The following is a 27,397-nucleotide window of genomic DNA, read 5'->3' as shown; positions in this document are numbered from 1 at the left end:
CTGCTATGGTAGTCAATGGGTGTTGTGATCTGTTTTGGTATAAGAATTATTCCAAATATCTTTCTCCGTGTTCATCAGAACAACTCGAGGGTGAATAAATGATGGCAGAATTTTCATTTTTGGTGAAGTATCCCTTGAATATAAAGAATCTTTGAATTTAAAGACCGAAACTTTTGGAACTCCAGCGGTATAGTATAGGTAAAACTGAATACATAGATGAATAAGTTGTAATATATTTTAATTAATAAACAATTTTGTTTTTAATGCAATATTTGTCGCTTTGGGTGTTTATAAGAATTTACCACAATTTGTGTAGAACGCACACTTGTTTTTTTTACCATGGTGTAGACTTTCCATTTACCTCTTTTGTTTTCATATTGAGTAAATTACATTTTCTGTCTATTGTCTAATCCTTGAAGAAAACATCTTTTGATTTTCAATAAGGCACCATTTAGTATTTTTCTTTAGCTTTTTTCCTTGTGGGGACGGCACACACACACACAATTCCCTGTGACTAAGCCTCACCCCGTGGCACCCCACTCACAGGGACAGTAACGTCTCCAGGCGGCTCTCTGAGTGCTCTGCTCAGGTAATTGTTTTAGTGGAGCTGTCAGGCTAATTTCGCAGTATTATAGAGCACAAAGGGTCATTTCTGAACCATGAATCATTAGAGCTAGCCTGGCTCCATCCTTTACCAATGCTATTACATCTACTTCTTGGAAGACTGGCTTAACAAAGTCAGATAAAGTGCCTCCGTGGAGGAGCTCTAGTAGTTAACTACAGCTGTAGCTTTTTTAATGGCAGTTTGCAACATCAAACATTTATAAAACATAGGTTCAGTTTAATGCTTTGTTCCAGATGTTTGCACTAAAGCGGTTGTTTCAGTATTTTCAGTTGTTTGTTTGTAACCTGGTATTGAGGTGTGTGCATCTTTACGCATTCACATAAAGATAAACCAACATTAGTAGGCAAGGCACTAAAATTAACATTCATTTTGGAAATATTTTCTTCCGATTTTTGCTCCCTTTATCTCCTTGTGCAATTATAAAAGGCATTGCCACCCATACCGTACCTCCTTTGGCACAGCAAGTAAAATATTTGCAAGAATGAATGTCGAAGAAGCAGAAAGTATATTGCAGTAATGTTTAGATACAGCTTGCTGTTAGGTGTCTCCTGTGCTCAGTGGGATTATATTGACTTATTTGTGTACAGTATGTGTGTATGGGTGTGTGTTTATATGTGTACTGTAGCCTCCCTCATACTCTCACACAGGCCAAAGACAGACCTCTGGAAATCTAAAACTCCCATCTCTCCAAACCGCAGTTTGTTTGGTTTAGTCATCTCATCTCTCTCTCTCACTCTCTCTCTTTCTCTGATTGGTTTATACACACACAGCCCTTCTCCTTAAATTTGATCACAGCGTAGCAGTTCTGCACAAGACCTTTTCCTCAACCTTGTTTACCACTGCACACCCATCGGTGTTTACGTATTTTCACAAAAAAACATGCAAAGTGAAAACGAGCGTTATGAATAGAAAGTCATCTTTAATGGCTTTCTCATGTCCTATATCTTTTTTTCCGCTCTGTTCTCTCTTTTCCCATATACAGAGTCAAATCACATTGCACTCTGAAATGAACTTTTAATAACTGTATCCAGTGTGAGATTTTAACACTTAAATATGCTGTTAGAAGTGTGACTTTGTCTCAGGCCCCTAGCCAAACTGAATAATTAGTCAGATTCATCTCTGATTTCAGCATTCGATGAAGAACATATTTTAAGGGATTCATTTAGGAAGCACGGCTTGACAGAATGAGACATGCTTAATTACATGGCTTTGATTTCTAGTTAAGAAAACATATAAAGTGCTTTCTGCATACATTTATCCCCGAGAGATCTCTGTAACTATTGTGCCCTTGATGAACACATGTAACTCAAGCTCTCAATAGGGAGACTACAGTTGGTGGACTGTCGATTACTTTAGATGTATTAAAACCACTGGCACTCATTTACCTTTTCAGTGCGTGCCAAATCAAATACTTAAGAAACAGCCAAAATTGGCCATTTTCTAAGCACATCAAAGGCAAGCTATTGTTCATAAAATGTGTGTGGTCTTTATGTTTCATCACAGTCAGGGTTTTTACCGGCTTCTATTTTTCCATTATTAAAGATGTAACAACGGTTAGAAGCAAAAAGAAAAAAAAAATCTTTGTTAGAGTTCTACGGGAGAAAGATGAATCTAATTAACTTCTTTAAAACAATACTGGACTAAATGGTAAAGTATCAACAGCATGCTGCACGATCTCTTTTGTAAACTATTAAATGTGCTTTTAAATTATTATATATATTTTTTGCAACATATTTGCAACCGTGAAAACATAATAACTCTGAATGGCTTATCAAAGAATACGACTTTGTTGTAGTCCCTCCTGATGGGTCCTAACAGACTAAATTGGACCTCTGAGGAAAAGTTGGAGGTTCACATAAATGTGTGTAATGCTATTTTTGTTGAATAGTTTTGAATGATAAAGAGAATTGAAATATTTTTTTTGTCAGGAGGGTGTCTTACAGACAATTAAATGGAGCTGATTCATCTTGGTACAACCTTTTTGTACCTGTTCAGCTCACACTATTTGTCCCCCTGGTGGACACATTAGACAGGTAGTAAAACCAGATATGGTTAAATAACAAACACATGACATAGCCTGGTTGGAACACATATGCCATTTGTGACATTAACACATAACTTGTGTAACTTAACAAATTTGTGTATTCTGCCCAAAGATGACTTTTCATGTGACGAACATTGATATTTTAAACATTTCCAAAGCTAGTACCACAGATCAAATTTAAGGATTAAAAACTATAACATCATATGGATATTCATGTATAAACAGAGTTCATTTATAACTGCTTTGCTTAAACTTATGATGCAATTTTACTGCAAGACAAAAAAATATATTCTGTATTCCAACCGTGATAGTGGAAAAAAGACATAAAATCATGGATAGGAACGGGGAGACCAAATCAGAAGACAATACAAGACCCCTTTGAAGTGCACTGCTCAGTTTATCCGGAGCTCATGTGGCTAGCTGCTAGACCACAGCTCTTACTGTATATGCTTTGCCATTTTTATCTAAATTATTTAGTAAAGGTGTGATGTGATGGTGGCTTCGCCTCTTCTCAAAGCACTATGCCCCAGTCCTGTCACTGTCCCAAAGCCAGACTCACAACGGCAGTGGTGGAGAAGAGGAGGGGTGCGTTTGCTGAGTACTGTTGACAGTGTGTAATGAAGTGCACATGAAGGTAATAGCACCTTGTCACCTCTGCCATAAAAGTAGCAGCATGCCTGTCGTCTAAACAGAGACCGATGCGCACGGTGTCCTCATGTTCCCCCACACCTACAGGCCTAACCCCCTGCATGACCTGACCTGCACGTCTCCCATCATGGAAAGGGCGCATTTAAGCCCCTTTCGAATTAAATCATTTCTGACGCATCGCCGTGATCCTCCCTTGCAAAAGCAGAAAAAAGGCCGCACAAAGAGTGTTTTACCAATGACATTGACGAGCTGCTGACATCTTGTGCAATGAATGGATCATTGCACATATAAGATGCATGTCAAGAAAAACGATTAATCCTGAAAATCAGTTCTCTTAAATACAATGTTCTTCCTAACAATGGACTGTGGTGTGTTTCCACCATTTTTACATGCTCTGTTTGCGCCCTAATAGAAAAACTACATTCTGCTTACATTGAAAGTAAAGAGGATGTTTTTTTTAGACACGCAAATACATTTACATAAACTCTGTCATTCGGTCTCTGTCCTGTGATCTGGCCAGGCCCACAGTGTCTTCACTAGTGCGACTGCATGCTGTCCCAACATCTGCTGTTCCCATTCATTCTCAAGGATTGCTGTTATAATGAGAGCAGACAATGGTAGAGTGTCCTCACTCGCTTTCGCTCACTCTCTTCCTCTAATCTGCTTAGCATCCCTCTATTGTTTTAGGAATGGTAGCCCACACCCCCGCCACAAACACGCACACACACCATCGTCTTCCTTTATGTGTAAACCGACGGCACGTGTGATATACAGGTCTTTGTGCTTGTGGTTTGTCATGACATGCCGTGTATGTCAATCAGGCCAGGCGCTGAGAAACATAAGCATGCCAAAGCGCTGCAATAATTCTCCAGAAGTTTCTCAAAGCTTCATATTCTTACATCAGCCCAACTGAGCCGTGCTGATTTAACACACTTCACAACACGCGTTTTACTACAACCGAGGCTCATAAAAAGACATATTGTAAACATCATTTTAATAAACACTACCTTAGAGGTAGCAGTTAGCTCTGACATTACAGCCCAGACAAGCGTCCGATAGTTTTGGCAGCACATTTTCAGAGCTCTGGGCTTTGTGTTTTGCAATATGTCAAATCGAGAAGAACTTCCTGCTTATATGACTTCAGGGCAAGTCGAATAGTGTCTAGTGTCTTGTGGAGAGTGCCGATTGGGAAGCCTGCTCTAGAAGGATCAAAAGGGGTGTAAGTGTAGTGAAATTGAGTTGGAGAGCAAGAGTGGAGGTGGACTAGCGCTGTGTATGTGTGTGTATGTATTGGAGGGAGTTCGAGTGGGGATGTGATGAAAGCATCCCACGTGTTGGAGCACAGGGTAGGGCCACAGCACACAGTTCTCTCCGGAGGTATGGAAGCAATTACTGGCACTGAGGGCCCACAGACACCCACTGAGAGAACCAGTCCCTGAAAAGAATGCACACAGTTCTCTGGAAAGCTAAATTACTTTCGTATGAGCGCTAAGAGTATAAGGTTAGTGTTTCTGCTCCTCGGCGTGTTTCTGCTTTTTTCTTTTTTATTAGGAACAAATACTGAGGCATATTTAATTCAGATCACACATTTCGAATTTAAGAAAACAAGCCACAAAAATACCACTGCTAATTAGACTAATGCTACTCCCCATGTGCGTGCTGAGCGGGCCAGGGAGAGAGCAATGGCCAGCCACCCTCCAGGCAAAGCAGATTCTGAACTCTCCTCGCATGAGAAGCGAGGCAATTAAAATACTGATGCCTCCATGCCAAACCCCACACTGCCGAGCGAAAGTGTGCAAGCGTGAGAGCGGGAGGGAAGCAGGCCGATTCAGGATTCCCCACGCTCCCCCGGTGAAGCCCCGCACACTGACACACATGTGATTGCTGCTTTGATTATTAAAGAGAGAAAAAATAATGCGCGACCAACCGATTTATTGGAGAAAATCATGCCCTGCTTAGCATTTTTGCCTTAAACAAAACGTAAATATGACACTAGCTACAGTACGCCACTTAGCCTAAACTGGCTATGTGTAGCGCGATCAGGCATCGCCGCAGAAGCGCTCTCAGTGCGTAAAAAACCTCAAACCATAGGAAGTGCACTATGCCTCCAACCAATGTCTGTGGCAAACAAGATTAATGAAAACAAAAAATGATTTGATTAAGAGAGCCAAGAAGAGGTGTGTATTATATTATTTCATTAGCCCATCTAGCTATATGCTAGTGTCAGAATTAGCTGTGTAGCCTACAGTAGTCTACATATATGATTTGTAAGATGCAAGAATCCAGCATCAATTGCTAAAATAATTTAAACAACTTTAGTCTGTTTATATATTCTACTCTTTGGTACAATAATTCAGTAGAAAAAGCCATGTTTATTTTAATTCATAACTTATTCTCAGTTTAGTAGGTGGTAGACAATAGCACTATACTTTTGTACAAATAGGCTGGAAGACTTCTGAATCTAGGCAGGTAATGCTGTTGATGATTGCTATCTTGAATGGAACTTAAAGAAATCAAATGCAGCAGTTTTTTACTTTGACAGGCTGGCTCATATACAGCAAGCATGAGAATAAAACATATATTTTCGGATCTTACAGTGACACTTCGCCTAGATGGTCTTAGTCTTCACTGACTTTTGGCCCAGATTTCCTATACCTACATACTTCTTTCACCATTGTCATATTTCTTTTAATTACATATACTGTAAACGTGCTAAATATCTTACAATGACAGGCATTAGGTCCAAGATTTTGGATTTCCAAATATACTGGATTTCCTTTGGTTATCATCTTGTATATTGTGTCTTCCTCACACTTTGTAGGTGTGGGAGTGTAAAAATTCTTCATTCAAAAGTACACACGTACTTGAATGCTTCATTTACACTTCCTTCTACATCTTTGGATCCCTGTTTCTATTTAAAAACTGCTATAAAAACATATTTATTAAACAAAATGTATTTCATAAACAACACTTTTTCATCATTTAAAAAAAAAAATGCATACAGTGCAATACTTACTCCAGCTTGCCACTTGGCATAAAACTATTATAAAAATTATTACACTGGGGTTAGCTACCCCAGGCAATCGGCACATCATTATGTTTTTTACGCTGTTCCTTTATTTAAACCGACATGTCATTCTTTTTTTGGATAGGGATACGTTCATGTCTGTCATAGATGTCCAGATTCTACACACTTACGCTTTATTTTATATAGCAGGATGTCTAACGAGTCTAGCATTTTGGTCTATATCTGCTCAGGTTTGGCTTTCACACATAATTTTTCAAACATAACCAGCCAGATCGGCTAGTGATATAACAGCAATACCTGCCATGGCTGATTTTTACACCTATTTGGCGGGTTTAAGGTGATAATTTCAAATATGTTAATAATACAGTTACAGTATATACACACAGGTTTCTGTCCATCTGAAGTGCTTATCTTTAGTAGAATACTGAGTCTGTCTGCTCCCACTGCTCTCACTTTAGGTCCTCATCACTCAACAGACAACAGATAAGACACCCATCCGCTCTGAAACCTCCTACTGGAGCTGCCTCATTTCCAAAGCAACACACTCCGATGTGCTCGTTCACCTGAAGACTTCTCTGTCTAATTCTTTTTTACCTGTACATGAGTCTCTTCTTCCCTCCATACCCGTTTCTTTCACCGTGCTATCCAGACACGATGTTGCACACTTCCCTTGGAGTGTTTGACAGTGCAGTCTGGAGGCAAAAAGGTTTTGGCTGCGTAGCCTCACATTCTGGTAGGCAGAAAATGTGTTGGCTGGAGCACAAATAACAGCACTTGGGGTTAATGATGACCTGTGCAGTCTTCCTGTCCGAATGAGGCGGAAACCTGCAGAGCGAGAAGTTAATAGCTGGAAGAAGGCACTGTCATCTCTTCTCCTCCGTTACATGTCTGAAAAGAGGGAGAGGGGGGCAGAGAAAAAACACAGGTAAGATGGGGAAAGTGAGTAAAAAGCATTTTAAAACTCTTTTTAATTCCATCGTTAAAGTTTATGGCAAGCTGGACCAAAAACAGTGGTGGCAACATTTTGGCTCTGGCAAAGCAGAACAGTAATTATTCATAGTGAGAGCGATGCTTTCCAGGGGTTGAAGATTGATTATGTTTGATATGCTACTTTGTATTTTGTGTAATCTGTCTCTGGCTGGGACCCATCCAATTTGGCCAGAGATAGAACAAGGAGAAGCATCTTCCTAGGGAGAGCAAGGGAGAAAATGAGAGTGGAAGTGTAGCCAGTATACCTGCAGTCTAGCCAGTATACCTGTATCTTTAATCACTAAGAAGCAATGAGTTTTACCCAATAACCTTCTGATGACCATGCCTGTGACAATACAATCTTAAAAGACAATTAAGATATGTGGATGAGGTTTAAAGTATAACAGTAGTCCTGAACTTCATCTTCCACACAAGAGATGGTGTGGATTATTTCATCCTCTCTACTTTGCTTGTACGCTGTGATTTGTTAAAGTTTACCCAAAAATGTTTTTTTTACTTGAATGATTTTCACCCTCAAGTTGATCCAAATCTGTATACATTTCTTTGTTCTGATGAACACAAAGAATGTTCTGTCATGACAACTCTCGGAGGGTTTGGCATGGTAGTGTACATGACATATAAATGTATTTGGTCTTGGCGGAATAGATCTTCTATTGTACGCTGCTGCGGCGGAGCAAGTACGAAGACTTACTACTGCCAATACATTCACAGCATGTTGCTGTGTGCATATAAGGAATGCTGCTGCTGCACATATAACATATGAATAAAATCCCATAGCTTACGTAATCAACTTGAAGCAGATCTATACAGTTGGAGCTGGGGAAGGAGTTTTGCTGAAATGCCCGCGCTGCTTCAACAAACACTAGCCAATATTTAAACGCAGAGCAGCAAGCTCATTGGCTACTGATACGGAGGGAACCAATCAGCTTCACCTTGTGTAATTATTATGTCAGATTGGTTTAGACGTTGGGACTGCGTCAACTAGAGTTTCATGCAAAACGTACTCTGTGATATATTTGAAAGAATGCTTGTAACCAAACAGTTCTCAGCCACCATTGACTGTCATAGTAGGAAAATGTCTTTGTTCTGTTGAACACAAAAGAAGATATTTAGAAGAATATAGGAAAGTGAACAGTTATGGAGCACTTTTGACTCCATTGTCATTTTTCTTACTATGGCAGTCAATGGTGGCCAAGAACTGTTTGGTTGAAAAGCGTTCAGCAGAACAAAGAAATTTAGTAAATTAGTAAAATTTGAGTAAATGATCACAGGATTTTCTTTTTGGGTGAAAGTCCCTTTCAGTAGTTCAATTTAATGAGACTGAGCATGCAAACTCATACATGTACACACAACTGAAATACACATGTAAACATACTTGCAAAGTTTTTAATAAATACAGACAGACTTAACTGTCGGAGCCCTTTTTGAGCCCTCGTTTGAAAAAAGAAAAGTAGCTGACTATTGCTAAAAAAAATCACACACACTCACACAAAAAAATTAGAGGTATGTTGTTAGGTTCCTTGTAAAAAATACATTAAAAAGTTTATGTTATTCTCATATATAAAATACATAAAAAATAAGGGTCACAAAAGGATAACAAAAAAATCCAAGCACGCTCTATATAAAAAATAATCAATTACTCCCTACATAAATTATTCTCACGATTCAATTAGAAATTATATGCACAATATTGACGCAAACTTAGGTGTCCCTTATACGGACCTGGCGACAGTTATCAGGCTACAGGGATCTATAAAGAAAGATCACCTCGATCAATGGGGTAAAAACAGAAACTGGGTAAATAAAGAGAAAGAGTGCAAAGTGTTTTCTCAGGAGGCGGCCCAGACAGAAAGTGGTGGTATATAGCTCATCATCCTTTCTGTGCTGCCCTCTGAATTAACAGCACAAAGCATCGGTGTGACCAGCCCTGTACTGAGGCTAATCAAAATCTTGGGTTTCTGTAAGTGAGAGCGAGTCTGGTCACGACACGCCTGAGAAAGAGAGCGAGAAAGAGACGAGTGGAAGACATGGAGTGGACAGTACCCTAGAGATACACTTCACTCTCGTCCTGTCATGATGCTGCATGGTGGCTCTCTCTTCGATGTCAGCTCTGTGGCCAGCCCTATTTACACATTTATACACACCTGCTTATTTATTTATTTACTGCCATGACAGAGAGCCACTCAAGCGACTGGTGTGCGCACATGCACACCCATTGCAGCATTTTAAAATGCTGTAGCAAAGTGAGATGGCCTGACGCCGCTGCGGGATGAAGAAGCAGGGTGGCGGGTGCATTCAAGAGGCTAACAGTTTTAATGGGTGAAGACATTCTCCATTTTTGCTAGCACGAGGAGAGCAAGAGTGACTGAATAATTTAGTCATGTCTCTGGGTGAAAGGACTGGAAAGCTGTAGACTAGACTGTGTCCTGTCTCCAGAAAAGGAGGGAATGAGAAAGAGGGCTGGAGAGAGAGAGAGAGAGAGAGAGAGAGAGAGAGAGAGGGTAAAACTTGGAGTCTTTGTGATGCATTGTAAGGGCACATACTTATTATATGTTGTGGTTGTAACATTTAAGAGCATGATGATTTATAACACATAATGAACTTTACATAGTTCCCATAGTTATAATATATTATAAATGTTATATCTGTTGAGATATGTGGTAAGTGGTATTTTATTGCTTAAAGTAACTAATCCAAAGCCTTTATAGGGTCTCTTTTTAAAGTGTCATAATTTATAATGCAGTTGTTATTTTTGCAATTATTATTTTTAAGTTGACATTCTCATAGAAAAAGATTTCAGATCCGATCTATAAGCCTCTCTTTCGAGCATGTTTTGTAAATGTCTCCAATTTCAACACACTAACGAGCTTATGAATTGTATCAGGTGTTTTAAATTGGGAGATATTGAAACCTCCTGCAAGGGTCACGAGACACGCCAGAACCAATGGCCAATCTCCTGCACCTGTGAATCCTCTCTCCTGGTTCTATTCATCTTCTGTGTCGACTTCGATGTAGAGGTCTGCACGGGTCTATTTTTCTTGTCCCGTTCCTGCCCGATCCTGCTAGGTACTTTTCTGCAACCACCCACTCCCACTTAAGATTCATTCTGCGTTCACCTGCTTTCTGGTTGAAGGGATTTTCGTCCTAACTCGACAGATCCCGCTAAATTTAAATCACTTTTCCATATCTCACATTTAAAGGTCCAGTGTTTAAAATGTAGTGGCATCTAACGGTGAGGTCGGGAATTGCAATCAGCGGCTTACTCCACCCCTCCCTTTGAAAGCACTACGAAGCACCATGCAGCACATCCTCAGATCAGGCCGTACAGGTGGTCTGTGAAAATGATTATGGAAACACTGTTGTTAAAGGATGTCGGGAGTGAACTCCCATCCAAAGACTCTCTCCCATCCAAAGCACACCAGAGAAACCAACCGCTACTGTCCTTTATTCATAAATGTAATCCTGCACTGAACTTCTACTTACTGGTGCACAAAACGTTGACCCACCAAGGATTATGTGGAGGAGTTCCTCGAGCTCAGCCATCTGGTTCCCTGGAATGATGCCACTCTGGAGACCATCTTCTGAAGTGGACTGGGTGACAACCAGCAGGTTGTGCTCCCTAGCCTATTCATCACTTTTGTATGGTTCTTCATTTATGCGCCGAGGCTATTGACGATAACAACATCACTCCTTCACAAGAACCCTAGTCAACTCCAGTCCTCCTAGCACCAGCAATCATTCTCACAGATTCCTACCTCAGAACTCCTCCGAGATATATATACACTCCTTTCGGGGGTATCAGATTCCTTTTCTGCCAGTTCCTAATTCGGCTGCAGTTCAAGCTAAATCTGAGTCCACTCCAGAGATCAGTCAGCAGTCTGGTCCAGACTTAAGTCAAGAGTCCGTTCCAGGGTCAATCAAGAGTCCACTCCAGAGTTGAGCCAACACTCTGCTTCCAAATAAACCCTCCTCTACCTGAGTACAACCAGGAGCCCACTCAGAAAGTAGTACACTCGTTTCCCTGAACTCGGTAAGGAGCCCACTCATTTCCCCAAACTCAAAGAGGAACCAAATGCCCATTCCTGTCTCAGAGCTCGGCCCAGTATCCACTCTTGTCCTAGAGCCCAGCCCAGAACCTGTTCTCACTCCAGAGTTTACAACATGGTCATGATGAGGTCACAATAATGTCGATAACAGCCCTATCTAATGGGTAGCTAGAACTTCCCTGATCTCTTGCACAATTTTTTTTGAGGGAGGTCCATACTGTCAAGGCTGAAGTGGCCATGCTTGACAAGTCCCTTGACACTGCCACAGAGGCCAACCTAGTCTCCTGTTCTTCCTGCTCCTACAGGCAGTCGTCAGTAACCTTTGTGCCCCTGTGTCCTGTGCCACGCAGGCCATTAGTAACTCTTGTTTTCCTGTCTCTTATGTCTCAGTAGCTTCTATGCCCCTATCTCCTGTGTGATGCTATTGAAGCTGCATGTTCACTGACAAATATGTGTTTAGGTTTGTTTGGTTGAGCCTGTCCTACAAAAAAAACTGCCCAATATCTGCCCAATGTTGCATGCGACAGCATTAAATTACATTTGACTGTTGCGGCCAATCAAAATGCTTGTTTGTTAATATGTTACATGTAAACTTTATACATAGTCCCTTATCCACTGGTTTACAATATAAAAAAGTATTTGATAAACACTTTAGAAAATTAATGTACAGTACATTCAAGTTAATATTTTTGTTTCAGGAGATATTCCACCGCTTGTAACATGACACTCTACCAACCAAGCTACTGGAACTTCAGATCAATGTACCACAACTTCACCGTGCACCCCACATCTATCAGAAATAATCTCTAAAAAGGGACTCTATGCAGATGTGTACACTTAAAAAAGGTATTATATAGCACTAAAAGTGGTTGTTTGCCTGAAATCATAGTGGCACCACTTTTAGTTTATCACACCCATCTCCCGCCACGTTTTTTAAACTATGTCTGTTGGTAATGTATTGTTATCTGTAATATTTCCTGTACTTTGACCATAAGCAGTTCTTGTAAAAATTAACTGCAATATGCAAACATTGTTTAATTCATCAATGTAAATAAAATAAAATAAAATATTGATCACTAAAAATCAACGTTTAAACATCCGAACTACGGAATGGATGATGGGACAAACTCCTCTTACTTTTTTAAACCGCGTTGAGATGTATTTCAAGTCTGACATTGAGATCTCTGACAACATTTTATATAAAATTTAAAAAATACCTTGGAGATATACCAATCAAGGATTCATTAATTTCGGACTTCTGACTACAGTTAAGAATTTGACATGAAAATGATGTTAGATATAAAGTTATTAAAAGATTTATAACAGAGGGGTAATACAGGCTTACATAGAAGAACAGGATTCATTCACTGTCCTCCGCTTTGCGGTCTTTGTATTGGTGTGTAAGAATGTATTGGTGAGAGTTTTCAAAAGAGCTACTTTGCCACATGGCGTCAGCTACCATGTTTTAACCCAGTATACAGGTATCAGTAGGTTGTAAAAATAAGTGAAAGCTAAATTTTATTTTTCTACATGTCCTAAACTTGTAACGTGCAGCTGTCAATCCAGTGGTAGTATGAATAAATTAAAAACAATTAAAAACATAAAGTTTGAAAAAAGCTGAACAATTTGTGAAAAACGTATGGCGTTTTCATACTGTTTGGTCTATCAACTATTTGTCTGTGAGGGTCATACCATTTAGAGACCGTTTTGGATCCCCCCCATTGAGCAGCGTAAAGTAGACTAGTCCATGTGTCAAAGAGGAGAAATTGATGACAGGCGTGTGAGTGAGTAAACCTAATCAGGAGCTCCAGGGACATGCACCAGTGCTCCTCATATGCAGAATAGCAAAGCCTCAAATTTTGTGTGACTACATCCCTCTCTGTCTCAGGTTGCTTTATTTCCAACTTTAGGTTTATCCAGTTGCTCTCGCTTATCTTTGTTGTTTTCATTAAACAGCAGCATATTGTGAAAAAAAAACAGTTATATTTGAGATGTTAACTAATCAAAAAAATGCTCAAATAAAAAAAGCATACATATCAAGCATAAAACATAATAATAAAAAATTTGAAGTACATTTTTTCCTAAAAAGTCAAGGGAAAGGCACAGGTACAAGGAAAGCACAATTTAAACTTGTCGGTTTCGGTCAAGTCAGTTTTATTGTCTCAAATCTATTAAGGTTATGGGGTGGCTGGTTCACACAGTTCTCATGAGTATCTAGCTCTTTAGGGACATGGTCCTAATATTTGGAGAAATATTTGCAATTAGGCTGAGTACAGTGAAAGTGGGACAAATATGATTCATGATCGAGTGCCCTTTTGACATTAAGAGGCAACCAAATTAATTAAGCCTTATCTGCAGGGCCAGATTAACACTTTGCTGTACCCTGGGCAACAATATTCAAGTTCCTCATCATCACCATAATCTGGCATAATACAGAATAAATTACAGTAATACAGTAAATATACTCAATATTTCTATAACTAACTGTCATCAAGTGCATTTTGATGTACAGATGTTGAAATGCACATTGAACTACAAATGCACCACAATGTACTCTTGTCAAGGCCACTCATTTATGATGTTATGAAAACAAAATGCATCAGTATCAGTATAATCTGGCAAAATTGACCCACTACATAGAGAGTGAAGGAAGTATCCTCCATTTTCACAAATAAATAGATAAGTAACAACTTTCAAAGAATCCAGTATTTATTTAACAATGCCTACTCCCAGCACAAATGTATTGTATTGATAGAGGCATCACACAGGAGGTCCACAGACAAGACACAAACAAAAATACATAATCTCAAGTAGCATTTTGGTTCTCAGCTCATTTTAAACAGAAATCACCATGTCACCTCAGAATTCAACAGGACAATTAAGTTATAGTGCAATATAAACATTTTGAAATCTGCTGTTTTCTCTCAACAATAATAAACAATTTACAGCATTTTCATGGATCCACCACAATATCTTTTTTTATAAAATGCAGTATCATCTGCTCCAAACTCATTTTAACTTGTCTTAAAACAGAAAACAACCTGTCACATCACAGTTCAACAAGACAGGCAAGGGTTAAACATTTGGAAATCTGTAAATTTCTCTCAATTAGACAAGACAAAAATAAATGCTAAATAATCTGGCAAAATACACAATTTTAATCCTAAATAATGAGGAAGAGCATGTTTAAATTTGAAATGCTTGATTTAATTTGGCAAACACTGGACTTTAAATGTGCAAAATTGGTGTAAGAGAGAAAGTGCCGAGAGCCGTGTCTGTGGTACAGGGGCTGCTCGCAGACTCGACGAGCGGTTCAGATGGCGGTGAGACACGAGACCCATCACTGCTTCCCTCAACGGTCGCACTCGCAGCAGAATCAGGGCCGTTGGTTGAAGATGCTGCCAGGGGCTCTTCGCTCTCGGGGCTGTGAACATTTGCTAGCGCCAGCAGTGAAGAAATGTCCTGTCTAGCAGAGCTGTCCTCGCAGAGGAACAGCTGCTCACGTTTACTAGTGTGAAGAAATTCCCTATTTTCGGTATATATTTTACATTTTCTGCGTTCCTGATATCCTCTCTTTTTTTAATTTCCGTTTTGCGCTCCCACTTAGCTTCTCCATGTTTGCATTTTGTTAGTTGTGTTTTGTAGCGGCTCTTGACGTCACGCGACCGGCTCAGTGCATGTTGATTGGCGTCACCGCCCTGGGCCCTTTAGAGGTCGTGGGCCCCTGGGCAATTGTCCAGTTGCCCATATGTCTAATCCGGCCTTTCTTATCTGTGATACTGAGCCTTCATGTATGTTTTTAACATACTGTTATATGCTAACATTGAATAACGGTAGCTGCACAGCATCACAAACATGATTGTTTCATATTACTGTACATTCTTTACATACCATGTATGACCATATGTACTGTGAACTCATGTCTGTGCTCTTATCCTGGATGGCAGTTGTTTTTACATGTTAAGATGCATGATTATCATTTATTTTATTGGTTTGTCTAAATTAATTTAGATTATGGCTCATCTACCACCTGGTGGCATTAAAATCGACCTATTAGACCTTAATTACATGGTTAGAGCTTGAAGACCTCATTGAACTAAAAAACCTTCTATGTTCTAAAAACCAGCTTTACTATAACTTTACTAACATTACTAATATTATTAATATTATATATAATTGTTAACTTGTTACGCTGGTAAATTATTAACGCTTTACTATTCATGACAATTTAAGATGTAATCCAGATTGTCTGCTTTTACCTAGAGACAGTCCAGATTGTTGCTAAATTCTTCTTCAGTGGAAGTTTGTTTTTGATTGCTTTTATAGGTGTGAAATGATCTAAACTGAAGCACTGGATATAAGCACCATTTTCAGAAAAACAATGTAGATTATGCCTGGGGAGGCTGTGAAGCAAAGCAACAGTGACAGTAAGACACTGGACAGATATACTCAAAAGACCCAACAATTGTGAAGTTCAACTGTTTTTCTTCACCTCAGTTAGCAGCGGAGAGGTGAGACAACAAGGGCCACTCTAATCCTATTATTTTTGGGCAGGGTAGGAGTGGGGTTATGGCAGTGAATGAATGATAATTAAGTCACTGGAGCACTCCTTATTTCGAATGTGTACAAAGCTACAGAAGCAATAGAACCATGATGGGAAAAGTTTGACCACAATAAAATTATTTTTTAGTGTTTAAAAACAATTACATTTAGCGGTGGGTGACATGATCAAAAATATTTTCACAGAATAATTTTTTTTTTCACGGTTCTGCTCAATGGGATTCGTTTCTGGAACCTCCTGATTTGTGTTTATATTTTAATAGGTCTGACATTCAACGTCTCAATTTCGGTCTAGATTGCTAAACATGAGTATACTCACAACCACTTATTTACACACAGTGGAATGTACATTCAAATAATCTGTGGAAATTATTTATGTATATCACAATGCCATGAACCGTCAAACAGCTCAGACCTCGAGGTGTAAAAAGAAGCTTACTTATCTGAGTCATTCAGAAGATAAAGTCTGTCCTTATTCACCCTTGTTTTCATTCTCTTCTCTGTTTTGTTTTCTCCTTTTTTGTCAGATTTCCTTTCTTTATTGTCTCATTTCGATTACAGAATTGTATTGTTTGTTGTGAAAGTGACTGTGTCAGACTATACAATTTTGTCTCCGAAAGTATGCGTGTCAAGTGCTTCGGAAAGTTATGATCGGCCCAAAGCAGTCAGCGTGTCCTGCGAGCAAGCTCATACCAGTAATCCTTATTGTTCGTTCACACATGGAATGCATGCGCAGTAAAGTTTTTTTATGTTGTCACTTTGAAACTGCTATAGGCCCACAAAAATCTCCTTCATTCCACATAGCAGCACAAATAGTTTTGCTATGTTTTCAATTTGTTTATGGAAGAGCATCTCTGGTCCCATTGGTTAACATCACAGATGTGACAGAACCATAGACTGTATAAAACATGGACGTAGTGTCCGTGACGTCACCCATAGGTTTCTGAGGAGCTGTTTTGAAGCTTAAAGTGAGCGGAGCCGGCTGACGCCATCTTAGCACCGCGTCACTCCTCGATATTCGGAAATGGGCAAAGAGGCGGGACGTGTTCGGAGCTGAGGCGCCTGGTTGCTGAAACCACTTGTCACTTAAGTGACCATGCATCTAATTTGCAGAATTTTAATGCTTAATATATGTTAAACGAGTGAGTTAAAAAACACAAAACACAGTAAACATGTTTTTTCTGCTGTAAAGTTGCCCATTTTGACATGGAGCTCAATGAGATCTGCTCTCTTTGGGAGCCAATCTCTTGTGGCCCGTCAATGAATTGCAGTTTAATTCACTTCCGTGTTGGCTTCACGAGAGAGATCGGAAGGTTGCCGCCTGGACAGAACGCTAGGACGCTTAGTGGGGGATGAAAAACTGAAACATGCTAGTCTTTCTAGCAGCTGCTGTGTTTAGTTGTTGTATTCTATGGCTAACTGCTCCCATGATTCCCTGCGTTGATTGCATATCCACACAACAACCGTTTTATATTAAATTTGGCCTGAATTCGTGTGAACCAGGCGAAGCCTTAATTATTATTTTACTGTGAAAGCCAGTAAAAGCCTTTTGCTTTTACTGGTCACAGCAATACATGGAAAATAGTAGGAGTACAGTGGCTTTGAGATCATGTGTGGTTCCTGAGTTCAGAGAACCTTTGCTTTCTCTCTCTCTCTCTCTCTCTTCTTTGTCTACCACACACAAGTGGAAGGTTGTTTAAACGTGGTGTCATATGATATCTTGTGGCCCTTTGTGTCTTGGAGCAAAACAGAACAGTGACAGTTCTATCCTGCTGCCATCTGATCGACACACTGTCTTCAAGTCACATGAAGAGCACACTAATGTTCCGTTCGTTTAATCACTTGTGAGTGTGTTTGTAAGACAGGAGGTCTGCTCTCGGCATCATGCCTTCACCCATTGTCTTCCCTCTACTTCCCTCTCTCTAAGGTACTGTTTATTTTACAGGTTTACCTCTCCATCTTAAATGAGTTGGACACATTGGATTAAAAGATGAGAAAAATGCCACTGTGGCAATTGATTTTGTAAAAGGGATTCAGGGAAGTAAGGGCTCACCCTGTTTCCAGTGCATACTCTAAATAACTGAACCAACCCTACCCACATCATTAGGTGGGCATCGATGTGTAGAGGAGAGATTAGAATCACAACCCACTCGCTAGAAACACACTTATTTCTTATACAGATTACTCCCGTCCACATTCTGGAGAACCCAGGTTTCATTTACCTCCTTTATTGTGTATACCTCCTCTCTGTGTTTAATTAATCTCTTTTGACCTCCCTTGTTTTATGAAAATATTTTTCAAGAAAATACTTAAGACATTTATTTTGGAAAATATAAAGTTAATCGCAGTACACATTTTTTTATTTTATTATATTACATTATTTGTTTTCCCGAGTTAAATCCAAGTGACACATTTAGGAGTACAACCAACAAAATATTTTCTAAATTAACCAAAACTAAAAACATGTGAAGAAGTAATATTGTACATTGTATGAAATATTATTTTAAATCATTACAAATTATTATATTCAATTAATAAAATTGAATTCAAGATTTTTTTAATGTTAATACTATAAAAGAATAAATATACATTTAAATAGAAAATGTAATGAACACACCTATAAACAAAAATAAGAAAGCCAAATAAGAGATCAAATCACACTATTTAAAAAGTAAAGCTATCATTTATAATGTAAAATGCAAGGTGGAGTAATCTTCCAAGTGCCAAGTTCCTGCAGTAAAATAAACATCATCATGACTTCTCATGAATAATTAAGGCGTGTGTCACATTCTCTTTCTAGGCAAGGAGAGATTTTTTGTTGCTTACCACTGCATTCTAAGGTACATCCACTCTTCATTTTAGTAATGGAGACACCTGGGGACATGTGAGACATAGAGGCAAAAATGACATACCCCCACACTAACGCTCATAAACACGCGCTGACATGGGTCACTATGAAAAAGTCAATGCCCTCTGTGCTGCCGCAGTGCCACAGCCCCAGGACTCCCAGCATGCTCTCCTCTCTTTTACTCTAATGAGTTGCAACACAGATAATGTGGCTGATGATCTTTCATTGATTTGGCTATCACTTGCTTGTCTGGTAATTGATCCGTAGCTGAGCCTCTAGTTAATTATATCAGCTTCGACATGGCCCTGGTCTGAGGGGAATTTGAAGGCTTGCAGAATAATAGTTTTAATAAAGGAGTCCATTACTGTGGCTCTCTGCTTTTTTTGACTGCTGCTGGTGCCACCAACAGCAGTAACTGAGCTCAACCCCGGATAAATAAAAAGAGGACTTGACAAACTGAGGAAAAAGGCAGGGAGAAGGACAGAGCCATTCGGGAAAAAAGGAGAAGGGATATTGGCAGAGTTCTCTAAGCCTCTCACAAATAACAACTATTAATGGGGAGGTCAGAAGCTGAGCTGCCAGCTTGACACTCAGCGGCACTTGAAAAATCAAGAGACCAGCACATTTCAGACAGGGAGGGAGAAACAGAAATGGAGAAGGGATGAAATTGAGAAATTGAGACATATATGTGACTGTAAGATGTGATCATCAAAGCTTAATGAAGAAACAATAGACTTAGCATGGAGAGCTACTCACGTACTAACTGTTTTAAGAAATGATGTAATGAGTATTTTGGTGTCTACCACACTACTACTGTATGTTTGAATGGCAATGTTGTTTTCTTTGAAGAGAGATGAAATGGAGGGGACAAATGTGTGACAGTGGGCTTTGAGCATCTCTCCCATTAGTGTCCATTTGCCTGTAATGGTGTGTGGTCTTTGCTAGCTTTGGTTACTGCTGAAGGCACTAAGAGAGAGAGAGAGATGGGGAAGAAACAAAACAAACGGCATATTAAGTTCTCATTGTGTCGGCCACCACTCCTCTTGCCTTTTTCATTTAATAAAAAAAAAACGAAGAAAAAAATGAAACACTAGATTTGATCAGACAAAATGCTGTGCATATTACTCAGGTAAAGGTTAGCCAGAGCTGTCATTAGTTCTGTACAGAGGCTTTTAAAAGACAGTAACAGCTGTCTCCTTCAAATTGCCACAAAATTTCAAGTGGCTTTCTACATAGAAGCCATTTAATGTAGCGAAAGGAAGAAAAGTTAATTCCCTTTCTTCCTGTTTCATAGAAGGGAGATCACAGTGACATCTCACTCAGACATACTCGCAGTGTCAAGGACTATAATTTTAACAGCTGATGTGAGGAAGAGTGGTGTAGAAAAAAGGTAAAGATGCAATAATAAAATATATAGAACAATAACTTTATTAGACAATTTATCTCTCATGTAAAATGTTTTGGCGTGTACAGTGAGGGAGAGATGCTGCCACTTATTGTAAGTGCATATGTTAGGGGTTTCTTTCTTTTCCCCACCTTTGTGAGACTGTCTGCTGCAGGGACCAATTTGGCAAAAATGGAGCCTCTTTCTCATTTTTTTCTTAATTAAAATCTGAAAGCATCCACTCGAGGTTTCCGTGTGTGTGTGTGTGTGTGTGTGTGTTTGTGAGTGGGAGAGAGTATGTATGATTATGTGCTCTGCCGCACTTCTCCAAAAGACGGTCTGTGTGTGTGTGTGAGGTGGGGGGTGGAATGATTACGTAGAACTATTAGCTAGAGCTGTTTAATACACGGGAAGAAAAACAGACAAAGGAATTAGACTTTGTAATAAAATCAAATGGTTATGTGCTCACTTTAAAATACCTGGCTTCAGTGTTGTTTTGTAACACATTCTGGATTCAATCCGACTGTTGTTAATATATTCAGTTAGATGCGATGCATAAATATGATGCATTTCTCTTTTTTTATTAGCGTTAAATTAAATATAATCAAATCTTTTTTTAAACTTTGCACAATTGCTAGGCTTTGAGTTGTCTTTTTGTTTAGTGTCGAGGTTTTAGATTTTAGAAGATGGAACTTGTCCATGGTATTGACAAATACATTATTTGCTTGAAATAGTTGTGTGGAGAGAGCAGTTTTGTGTGTGTGTGCGCATCTACGTATTAGAGAGTGGCTCAATCCCACTGAGGTCTGGAGTGGAGGAGCATCAGGCATGGAGAGCTGGTAATAAGACAGGGACAACCCAGCTTTCTCCTCCTGCTCTCTCTCTTTCTTGCTCACCCTCTCTCTCTCTCAGTGGGAAAGCAGATCAGTGGAGGAGAGAGAGAGAGAGCCGTGTCATTGAGTGCCAGCAAGAAGAGAGGAGCAGTTAACTCAGACGTGCTGCGGCCCGACACACATGCTCTACCTCACACCACACATATGCACTCATGGCTGCCTTCACATGCACACACTGACACACAGTGCTATCTGAGCAGAGAATAGTTAGTGTGGAGTTAGAGGACAGGCAGCTCTTAGGAGAAAAGGGGCCCGAAGAAAAGAGTAGTACAGAGAAAGAGAGGGAAGGAGAAAGAGAGAGACAGAGAGAGGAGGGGCTGCTCTGGACTGACACACTCCAACACCTGATCTCCACACAGTTGGGAGGAAAACCACGCTGGACACTACTGGTGAGAGAGATGGGCGATGGGAGGGATGATTTTTCTTTTCTTATTTTTGTTACATTTTGCAGTTTTCTTACCAATTAAAGTAAACTTTACTGAAATGATAGTATAGTCATGCTTTTGATTTTCCACGGAGTGTAGAGTTCTACGAGTAAAGCTTTAATGCAAGAAGTAAAGTTTTTTTGTTATCTTCATGTGGTGTTTTGCGTGTGTGCGCGTGTGTTTGTATCTGTGTGCGGGTTGTTGAGGTGTGTAAGAGGTTGAAAGGCCAGGCTATGGTTGAGTGAGTTTGTTTGATGATTGATTTATGCTTGGAATGTATGTATGTGTGTGTATATGTCCTTGTATGTTTGGAGGACAGCCCATACACAGCCTGACTGACATTTAGAAAAAGTGGGGGTGCTGCCAAAAAAAAGATACTTCCCTCCTTCCCCATCTCCTCCTCCACTCCTCTGCCATCCCCCTTTTTTCTCACTCTCCTTCACCTCGCACCCCCATCGTTCTCTTCCTCCCTCCTTACCTCCGACGCTACGCTCATCCTGCCCTCTACCACCACATGCCCCAGAGGAAATATGCATTGTGCAGCCCTGCTCCTGAATTAACTCAACACACTCCTCCTGCTACCGGCAGGCAAGACCCTCCACTCTCTTCCCCCTCTCTCAAGAGAAGATCGCAAAGAGAGAGTGAGAGAAAGAAAGAAAGAAAGAAAGAAAGAGAGAGAGAGAGAGAGAGAGAGAGAGAGAGAGAGAGAAAGAGATCAGGACAGAAGGCAAGAACATTCACCCTTTGCCTATTTGAACCTCCACCTTCACATACTTTCTTCCCCATCTACCCCCCTTCCCCTTCTTCTCCACCGGCAGTCTGAGGAGACAGAGTTGGATGTGAGAGGCAGTGTGGTGTGGAGAGAGCAAGATCGAGAGAGGGCACGCGAGACCATAGCCCGAGCCAGCGGCAGCGGCAGCAGCAGTGGTGCAGGGGGAGGAGGAGGAGGAGAGAGCTCCATGCAGTTCAGCACCAGACCGGCCAGCGCCGAGCCGGGCTTCATGGGGACATGGACACAGCAGAGCACTGACAGCAACCTCGTCTTCAGAATGTCCCAGCAGGTCAGTGGGACGCTGTCCCTTTCGCTGTCACGCTCTTTCTTTCTGTGTGTTCTCATGTCTGTCCTATTCGCTGTATGTTCTGCTGTGTGTGTGCTGTAATGTGCAGCTGTTATTGGTGTTTAAGTGCATGTTTGTGTGTGCGTTTGCAAAAATGTCTGAGTAATTGTGCATGATTTGTGTGTTTGGCTGTTTACAAAGTATTTTGGTTAGTGTGTTTACAAAGTATTGTGGAATATTGATGTGTTGTAGATGATGTATCAATGATTTGAATGTTTGCTTTGTGTAAACTGTTTTAAGTTCTCTGACTGGTAGAGGTTTAGTGGTTAATAGCCATAGATTTTTTTTTTGAGTGGGAGTCTTTGAGTTCAAGCACTTTAATTGACACCAACTGTCAAGTATGCTATCCTATGTAACAAACGACAGCCTTCCATGTAAAGTTTTAGAGTGTGATAGAAAAATTTGATATGACATATTATCTTGCATTAACGAATAAGTGTAGCTTTGTAAACAACATTTGTTAGATTTTGTTGACCCTTTGGCAGATGAAGCTTTGATATACCCAAATGTTTAATCTAAAAGAGGTCGTCTTGTTTGTCGCTGGAATCATTTACATGAAAAACTACTTAAAAAAAAAGTACTGCTGAAACTTTAACTGACAGTATCTAAAAATCTATATTTAACATAATGTATACTTATTGGAAAGTTGCTGTGGCGCGTGTTTGTATCTGAAGGGAAGGTTTAAAGGGGGAGGATTGGGGGTTTGCGAAAGGAGGGATGGTGAGGAGAACATTAATCATCTGGGCTGGTTTCTCTGTGCCATGCTCAAACTGTTACGAGCGCAGGCCCCTGGACTCCCTTTGACCGTCCACATATCTGTCCAAATTCCTCACGAACTTTTTGTGTGTTATCTCTGTTTATTAACAGCACTGAGATGCGTCTCGATTTAAGTGTAGACGGACAAAACAGATAAACCGGTATGTTTTGGGCATTATATTGAAGGGAGTTTTTAGTAGTTTTACTTGTTTTGTCTATAGTACACATTTCACTAAATAATTGAGGGTCGCTCATTTATAATTGAACATTTGGACTCTGTGTTTTTTCTTGAAGTGCGTATTCTCCGTGAGAGCAAAGATGAAAGGTATTGATAACGGGATCACTGCGCTGTTCGGCGCATCGGCGCAGGTGGATTCTATCCTGCGCTTCTTCACAAAAAAAACATTTTCAGCCTGACACACACATACACTGCGAGTTTACGGACACAATGAAATCATTATTTGCTCTTCTTAACTGTGTCACGTTATGTATGAAATTAGCCTTTTGGCATTGTTTAAATATTACGCATGTAAAAAAGATGCGTGTCCAGCGCTTATACCGTTTATCCGTGACATTAGTCATATAAAATGCTGAATGCAGTTTATTTGAGCCTGACTTTCAATATATAAAAAATCTGAAAATAGAATGATTAAGAGACCTTGGCACGTAATTGCGCACTGATGGTAATGTAGTCTGCCTGTAATCAATTATTATTTGAAAACAAAATCTAATATACTTCTTAAACAAACAAACAAACAAACAATCAAAAAACCTTAATTGAAATTCTTTGGGTTCTAAATATTTTGCGAGGAGTTTAATAAATATTTAAAGGTTTGAGCCGCCAGATAGATAATGCATATACATAATAATAATCTCGTTAAATATGTGCGTATGTACTGAAAAATATGATGATGATGCAAATACAGTTACATGCAGAACAAGTTATAAAACAGTAGCAATTCTATCCTGGGTTTTAGTGTTTTTCCCATTAATAAAGCAATTATTGAAATAAGTGTTTTCAATATTTTTTTTTTAATAAAAAGCGTGCCAGTAATGCGTCCTAAAGTCATTTGTTTACTGTTAACAAGAATATCCTGACACCATCATGACCAAGTTTATATCAACCAGGCATATTTTACAGGTATCATCCCGACAATGTTGAATTTGCAATTATCGATATAAATATTAATTTGCACTTCATAACCAATAATATGTCCTAATTGCTCTGTCTTGACCCGCCGGTTGCCGTATAAACGAGCTTTAAAGGTTCTTCATTGAATGTGATGTCGCGGTGCTGAAACAGGGCATTGATTAGTCTGGATCGGTAACATTTTCCCTGTGCTCAATCTAAGCAAATCTCCGGTGAAACCTTTGAGATGCTGGTGCAGTCAAGCTCTGTCACAGACGGTCTCAGCATTCTTTCGTCTTATTTCTAAAAATATACAAATATGTGGCGATTTTTTATAATCAAAGCTGATTTATACAAATAGCTCTTTATTACGAATGATTAGTTCAAAAATATCTTTAACTATTTAGAAAGATGTAAATCATTTCAAAGGTAAATATTTTATTTGTATGATAATAATAATAATAATAATAATACAGGCATCTAAAGAAAATATGCATTACCTGCTTACATGTTTTGATGAGACCGCGAATGTTATTTAGATTCGAACCTAAATAAGGTTTCTATTTAGGTTTATAATTTAGTGGCGATGTCAAAATATTTTGTTGGTTTCAAATGTTGTAATTCTATCGATTTGTTTGCTCCTAAGTAATGTATTGAGTGCCAGTTTTATCAAACCTCATCTCAAACGAAATATATAACAATCTGCGGGTTGCAGGCGCGACACTTTATCAGGCAACTTTTATAATAAAACGCCTAAGAAGAAATATAAATAAGACATTTTAATAAAACTAAATGTTCGTATTTTATTTTATTTATACAGACCGATTAAACACCTGCCTTACTTCTTATATTTATTATTGACGGGTTATTGTGTACCGAAAAATGATCTAAACGAACATTTCTGTAATAAAATTTCTTCATTTTCGGATCTACCGAACACGGTTTTAAAAAAACATTTTAACAGCTACAGAATCATTTGTTAAATACGGTTCATCGAGGCTCTTTTTTCCTTTTAAAATCTTCTCTCAATTTGTCCTACAAATAAAAAACAGACTTCTCTTCAGACTTTGGCAACGGAACAGCATTTATTTCTAGCTCACTAGAAATTGGTTTGCAGATCATGTATGTGGTGTAGTGGTGGTCTTTCTCTCTCTCTCTCTCTCTCTCTCTCTCTCTCTCTCTCTCTCTCTCTCTCTCTCTCTCTCTCTTTATCTCTCTCACACAAACATTTCTTTTTACAATTTGATATAGGTGTGTGTGTGTGTGTGTTTAAGAATCAAAATGTACAGGAGTGATTGTGGTGAAGTGTGTTTTCTTTTCCCTGTCTGTTCTGCATGCCTGTGTGGGTGCGAGATGAAACGACTCTTGCCTATCCTTGGCTGTGTGAAGAGAAGGGTGGAGTGGAGGAGAGTAGAGTGAAAGGGGATATGTGGTAAAGGAGACACCCACAACTTCTTTTTCGGCAGATAGAGCCTAGGACAGGGTCAACACCATCCTTGAAGTGCTGACTAAGTTGGGGTACTCACAGGAGGCATGAGTGTACAAACACCCAAACTTTGGTGACAGGACGATGTCCAGCGTAGGCAACATCTGTCTTTTTTGTCAATAACTGAGGCAAGATGTCAGACTTGATTTACCAGTTAAAGCTAATTGTATGGTGGAAAATACATTTTGATTTAAGTTTCAAAATGGTCTGTATAGTAAGTTCAGTTAAGTTATTGTGTCGCTTTAAAGAAGAGAGGCTGCTTGTTCAGAAGTCTTTGTGCTGAATGGGTCTGGCTCCTGCCATTAATTACTGATCCTATTAAGTAATGGACTCAGCTGAGGGAAGTAATCTCACCTGACTCAGACATGCTTTCTTTCTTAATTCCTTACGCTTTCCCCGACAGACAGCCTCTTAATGTTTTCAAGGAGAGGCTGGAATGCGAAGGATGCAGAGAGTTGGGGTGAAGATTTGATAGCAAATGAAAAAATTAGTTTTTTATGTTTTTATTGTAAAGTGAGCATGTTTGCCGGCATGTTTTATTGTTTAAGTCAATTGTTATGAAAAGGTGCATAAAAAAGATTGAGAGAGAGAGGGGAGAGAAAATGCAAGGGGCAGCTCTATATGATTGTGTACTATGTTAGTTTGTGATGCGTATGCTCACTAGAACATGCCCCCTTTTGTATTGCCTATACATCCCTGCCTTTCAACATGTTTTGTATAATATTTTAGTTGTTGAAATCATCACTTCACCCCAGGAAAAACACATCCATATTTCTCTGAATTCCTCATAATTCTATATGAGTGATTACATAATTAGTTAATCAATTTGTTGTAGTTATGGCTTTTAATAAACATGTTGTTTGCACCAGTTTAACTGCTAAATTGGCTTTAATATTCATGATTTAATTTTACTGTTTACAAAGCAGTGTTGGAATATTAAACTAAAATGCTCTTGAGAAATTTCACCGCAGTCTTTTATTGTGTTTCCTATGAACAATAAGACTAATTGGTTAAATCTTAAAAATACGATATCTGATATTCTTTGTGAAACCCATTTTTGCCTTTCGTTAATTTATCTTCAAAAAGCTTTCATTTTTTTTAGAATTTGGTTTAGTCTTAGTATTTCGAAGACTTTTAAAAATGCTGAGGATGAGAGATGGCGAGAACAGGACTTAAGCGGGTTGTTTTTGGGGAAGGAGAAGTGGTCTCTGGTGGGCAGAGAAATTCACTCTTCTGTGATACTGGCTTGCAGCCAGTTTGGATGCAGATTCATCAGCGCTGCGCGACGGGGACACCCCCCCGAGCCCAACTCTGAAGTACACACAAATCGATTCAGTTAAGATTTTCATTCAGCCTCACTAAAGATTTGCTCGGCATCTTTCCTTTATTCTCTGGAGCAGTGAGTGGATATGAGTAG

General features: G+C 39.4%; 1 protein-coding gene across 2 annotated transcripts in view; it reads left to right on the top strand.

The window, feature by feature from the left end:
- The window catches only part of bnc2 (basonuclin 2), a 141,092-nt gene that overhangs the window by 38,482 nt on the left and 75,213 nt on the right, over nt 1–27,397 (top strand). For both annotated transcript variants that reach the window (XM_056763838.1, XM_056763832.1), the window contains exon 2: nt 22,310–22,552. In XM_056763838.1, the coding sequence (XP_056619816.1) occupies nt 22,310–22,552 (243 nt within the window). The remainder of the gene's footprint in view (nt 1–22,309; nt 22,553–27,397) is intronic.

Source organism: Triplophysa dalaica, chromosome 2 (genome assembly GCF_015846415.1).
Source record: "Triplophysa dalaica isolate WHDGS20190420 chromosome 2, ASM1584641v1, whole genome shotgun sequence".
In the NCBI taxonomy this organism is placed as follows: Eukaryota; Metazoa; Chordata; class Actinopteri; order Cypriniformes; family Nemacheilidae; genus Triplophysa; species Triplophysa dalaica.
Note: the sequence above shows the minus strand (reverse complement) of the source record. Positions and strands in the feature narration are given on the sequence as shown.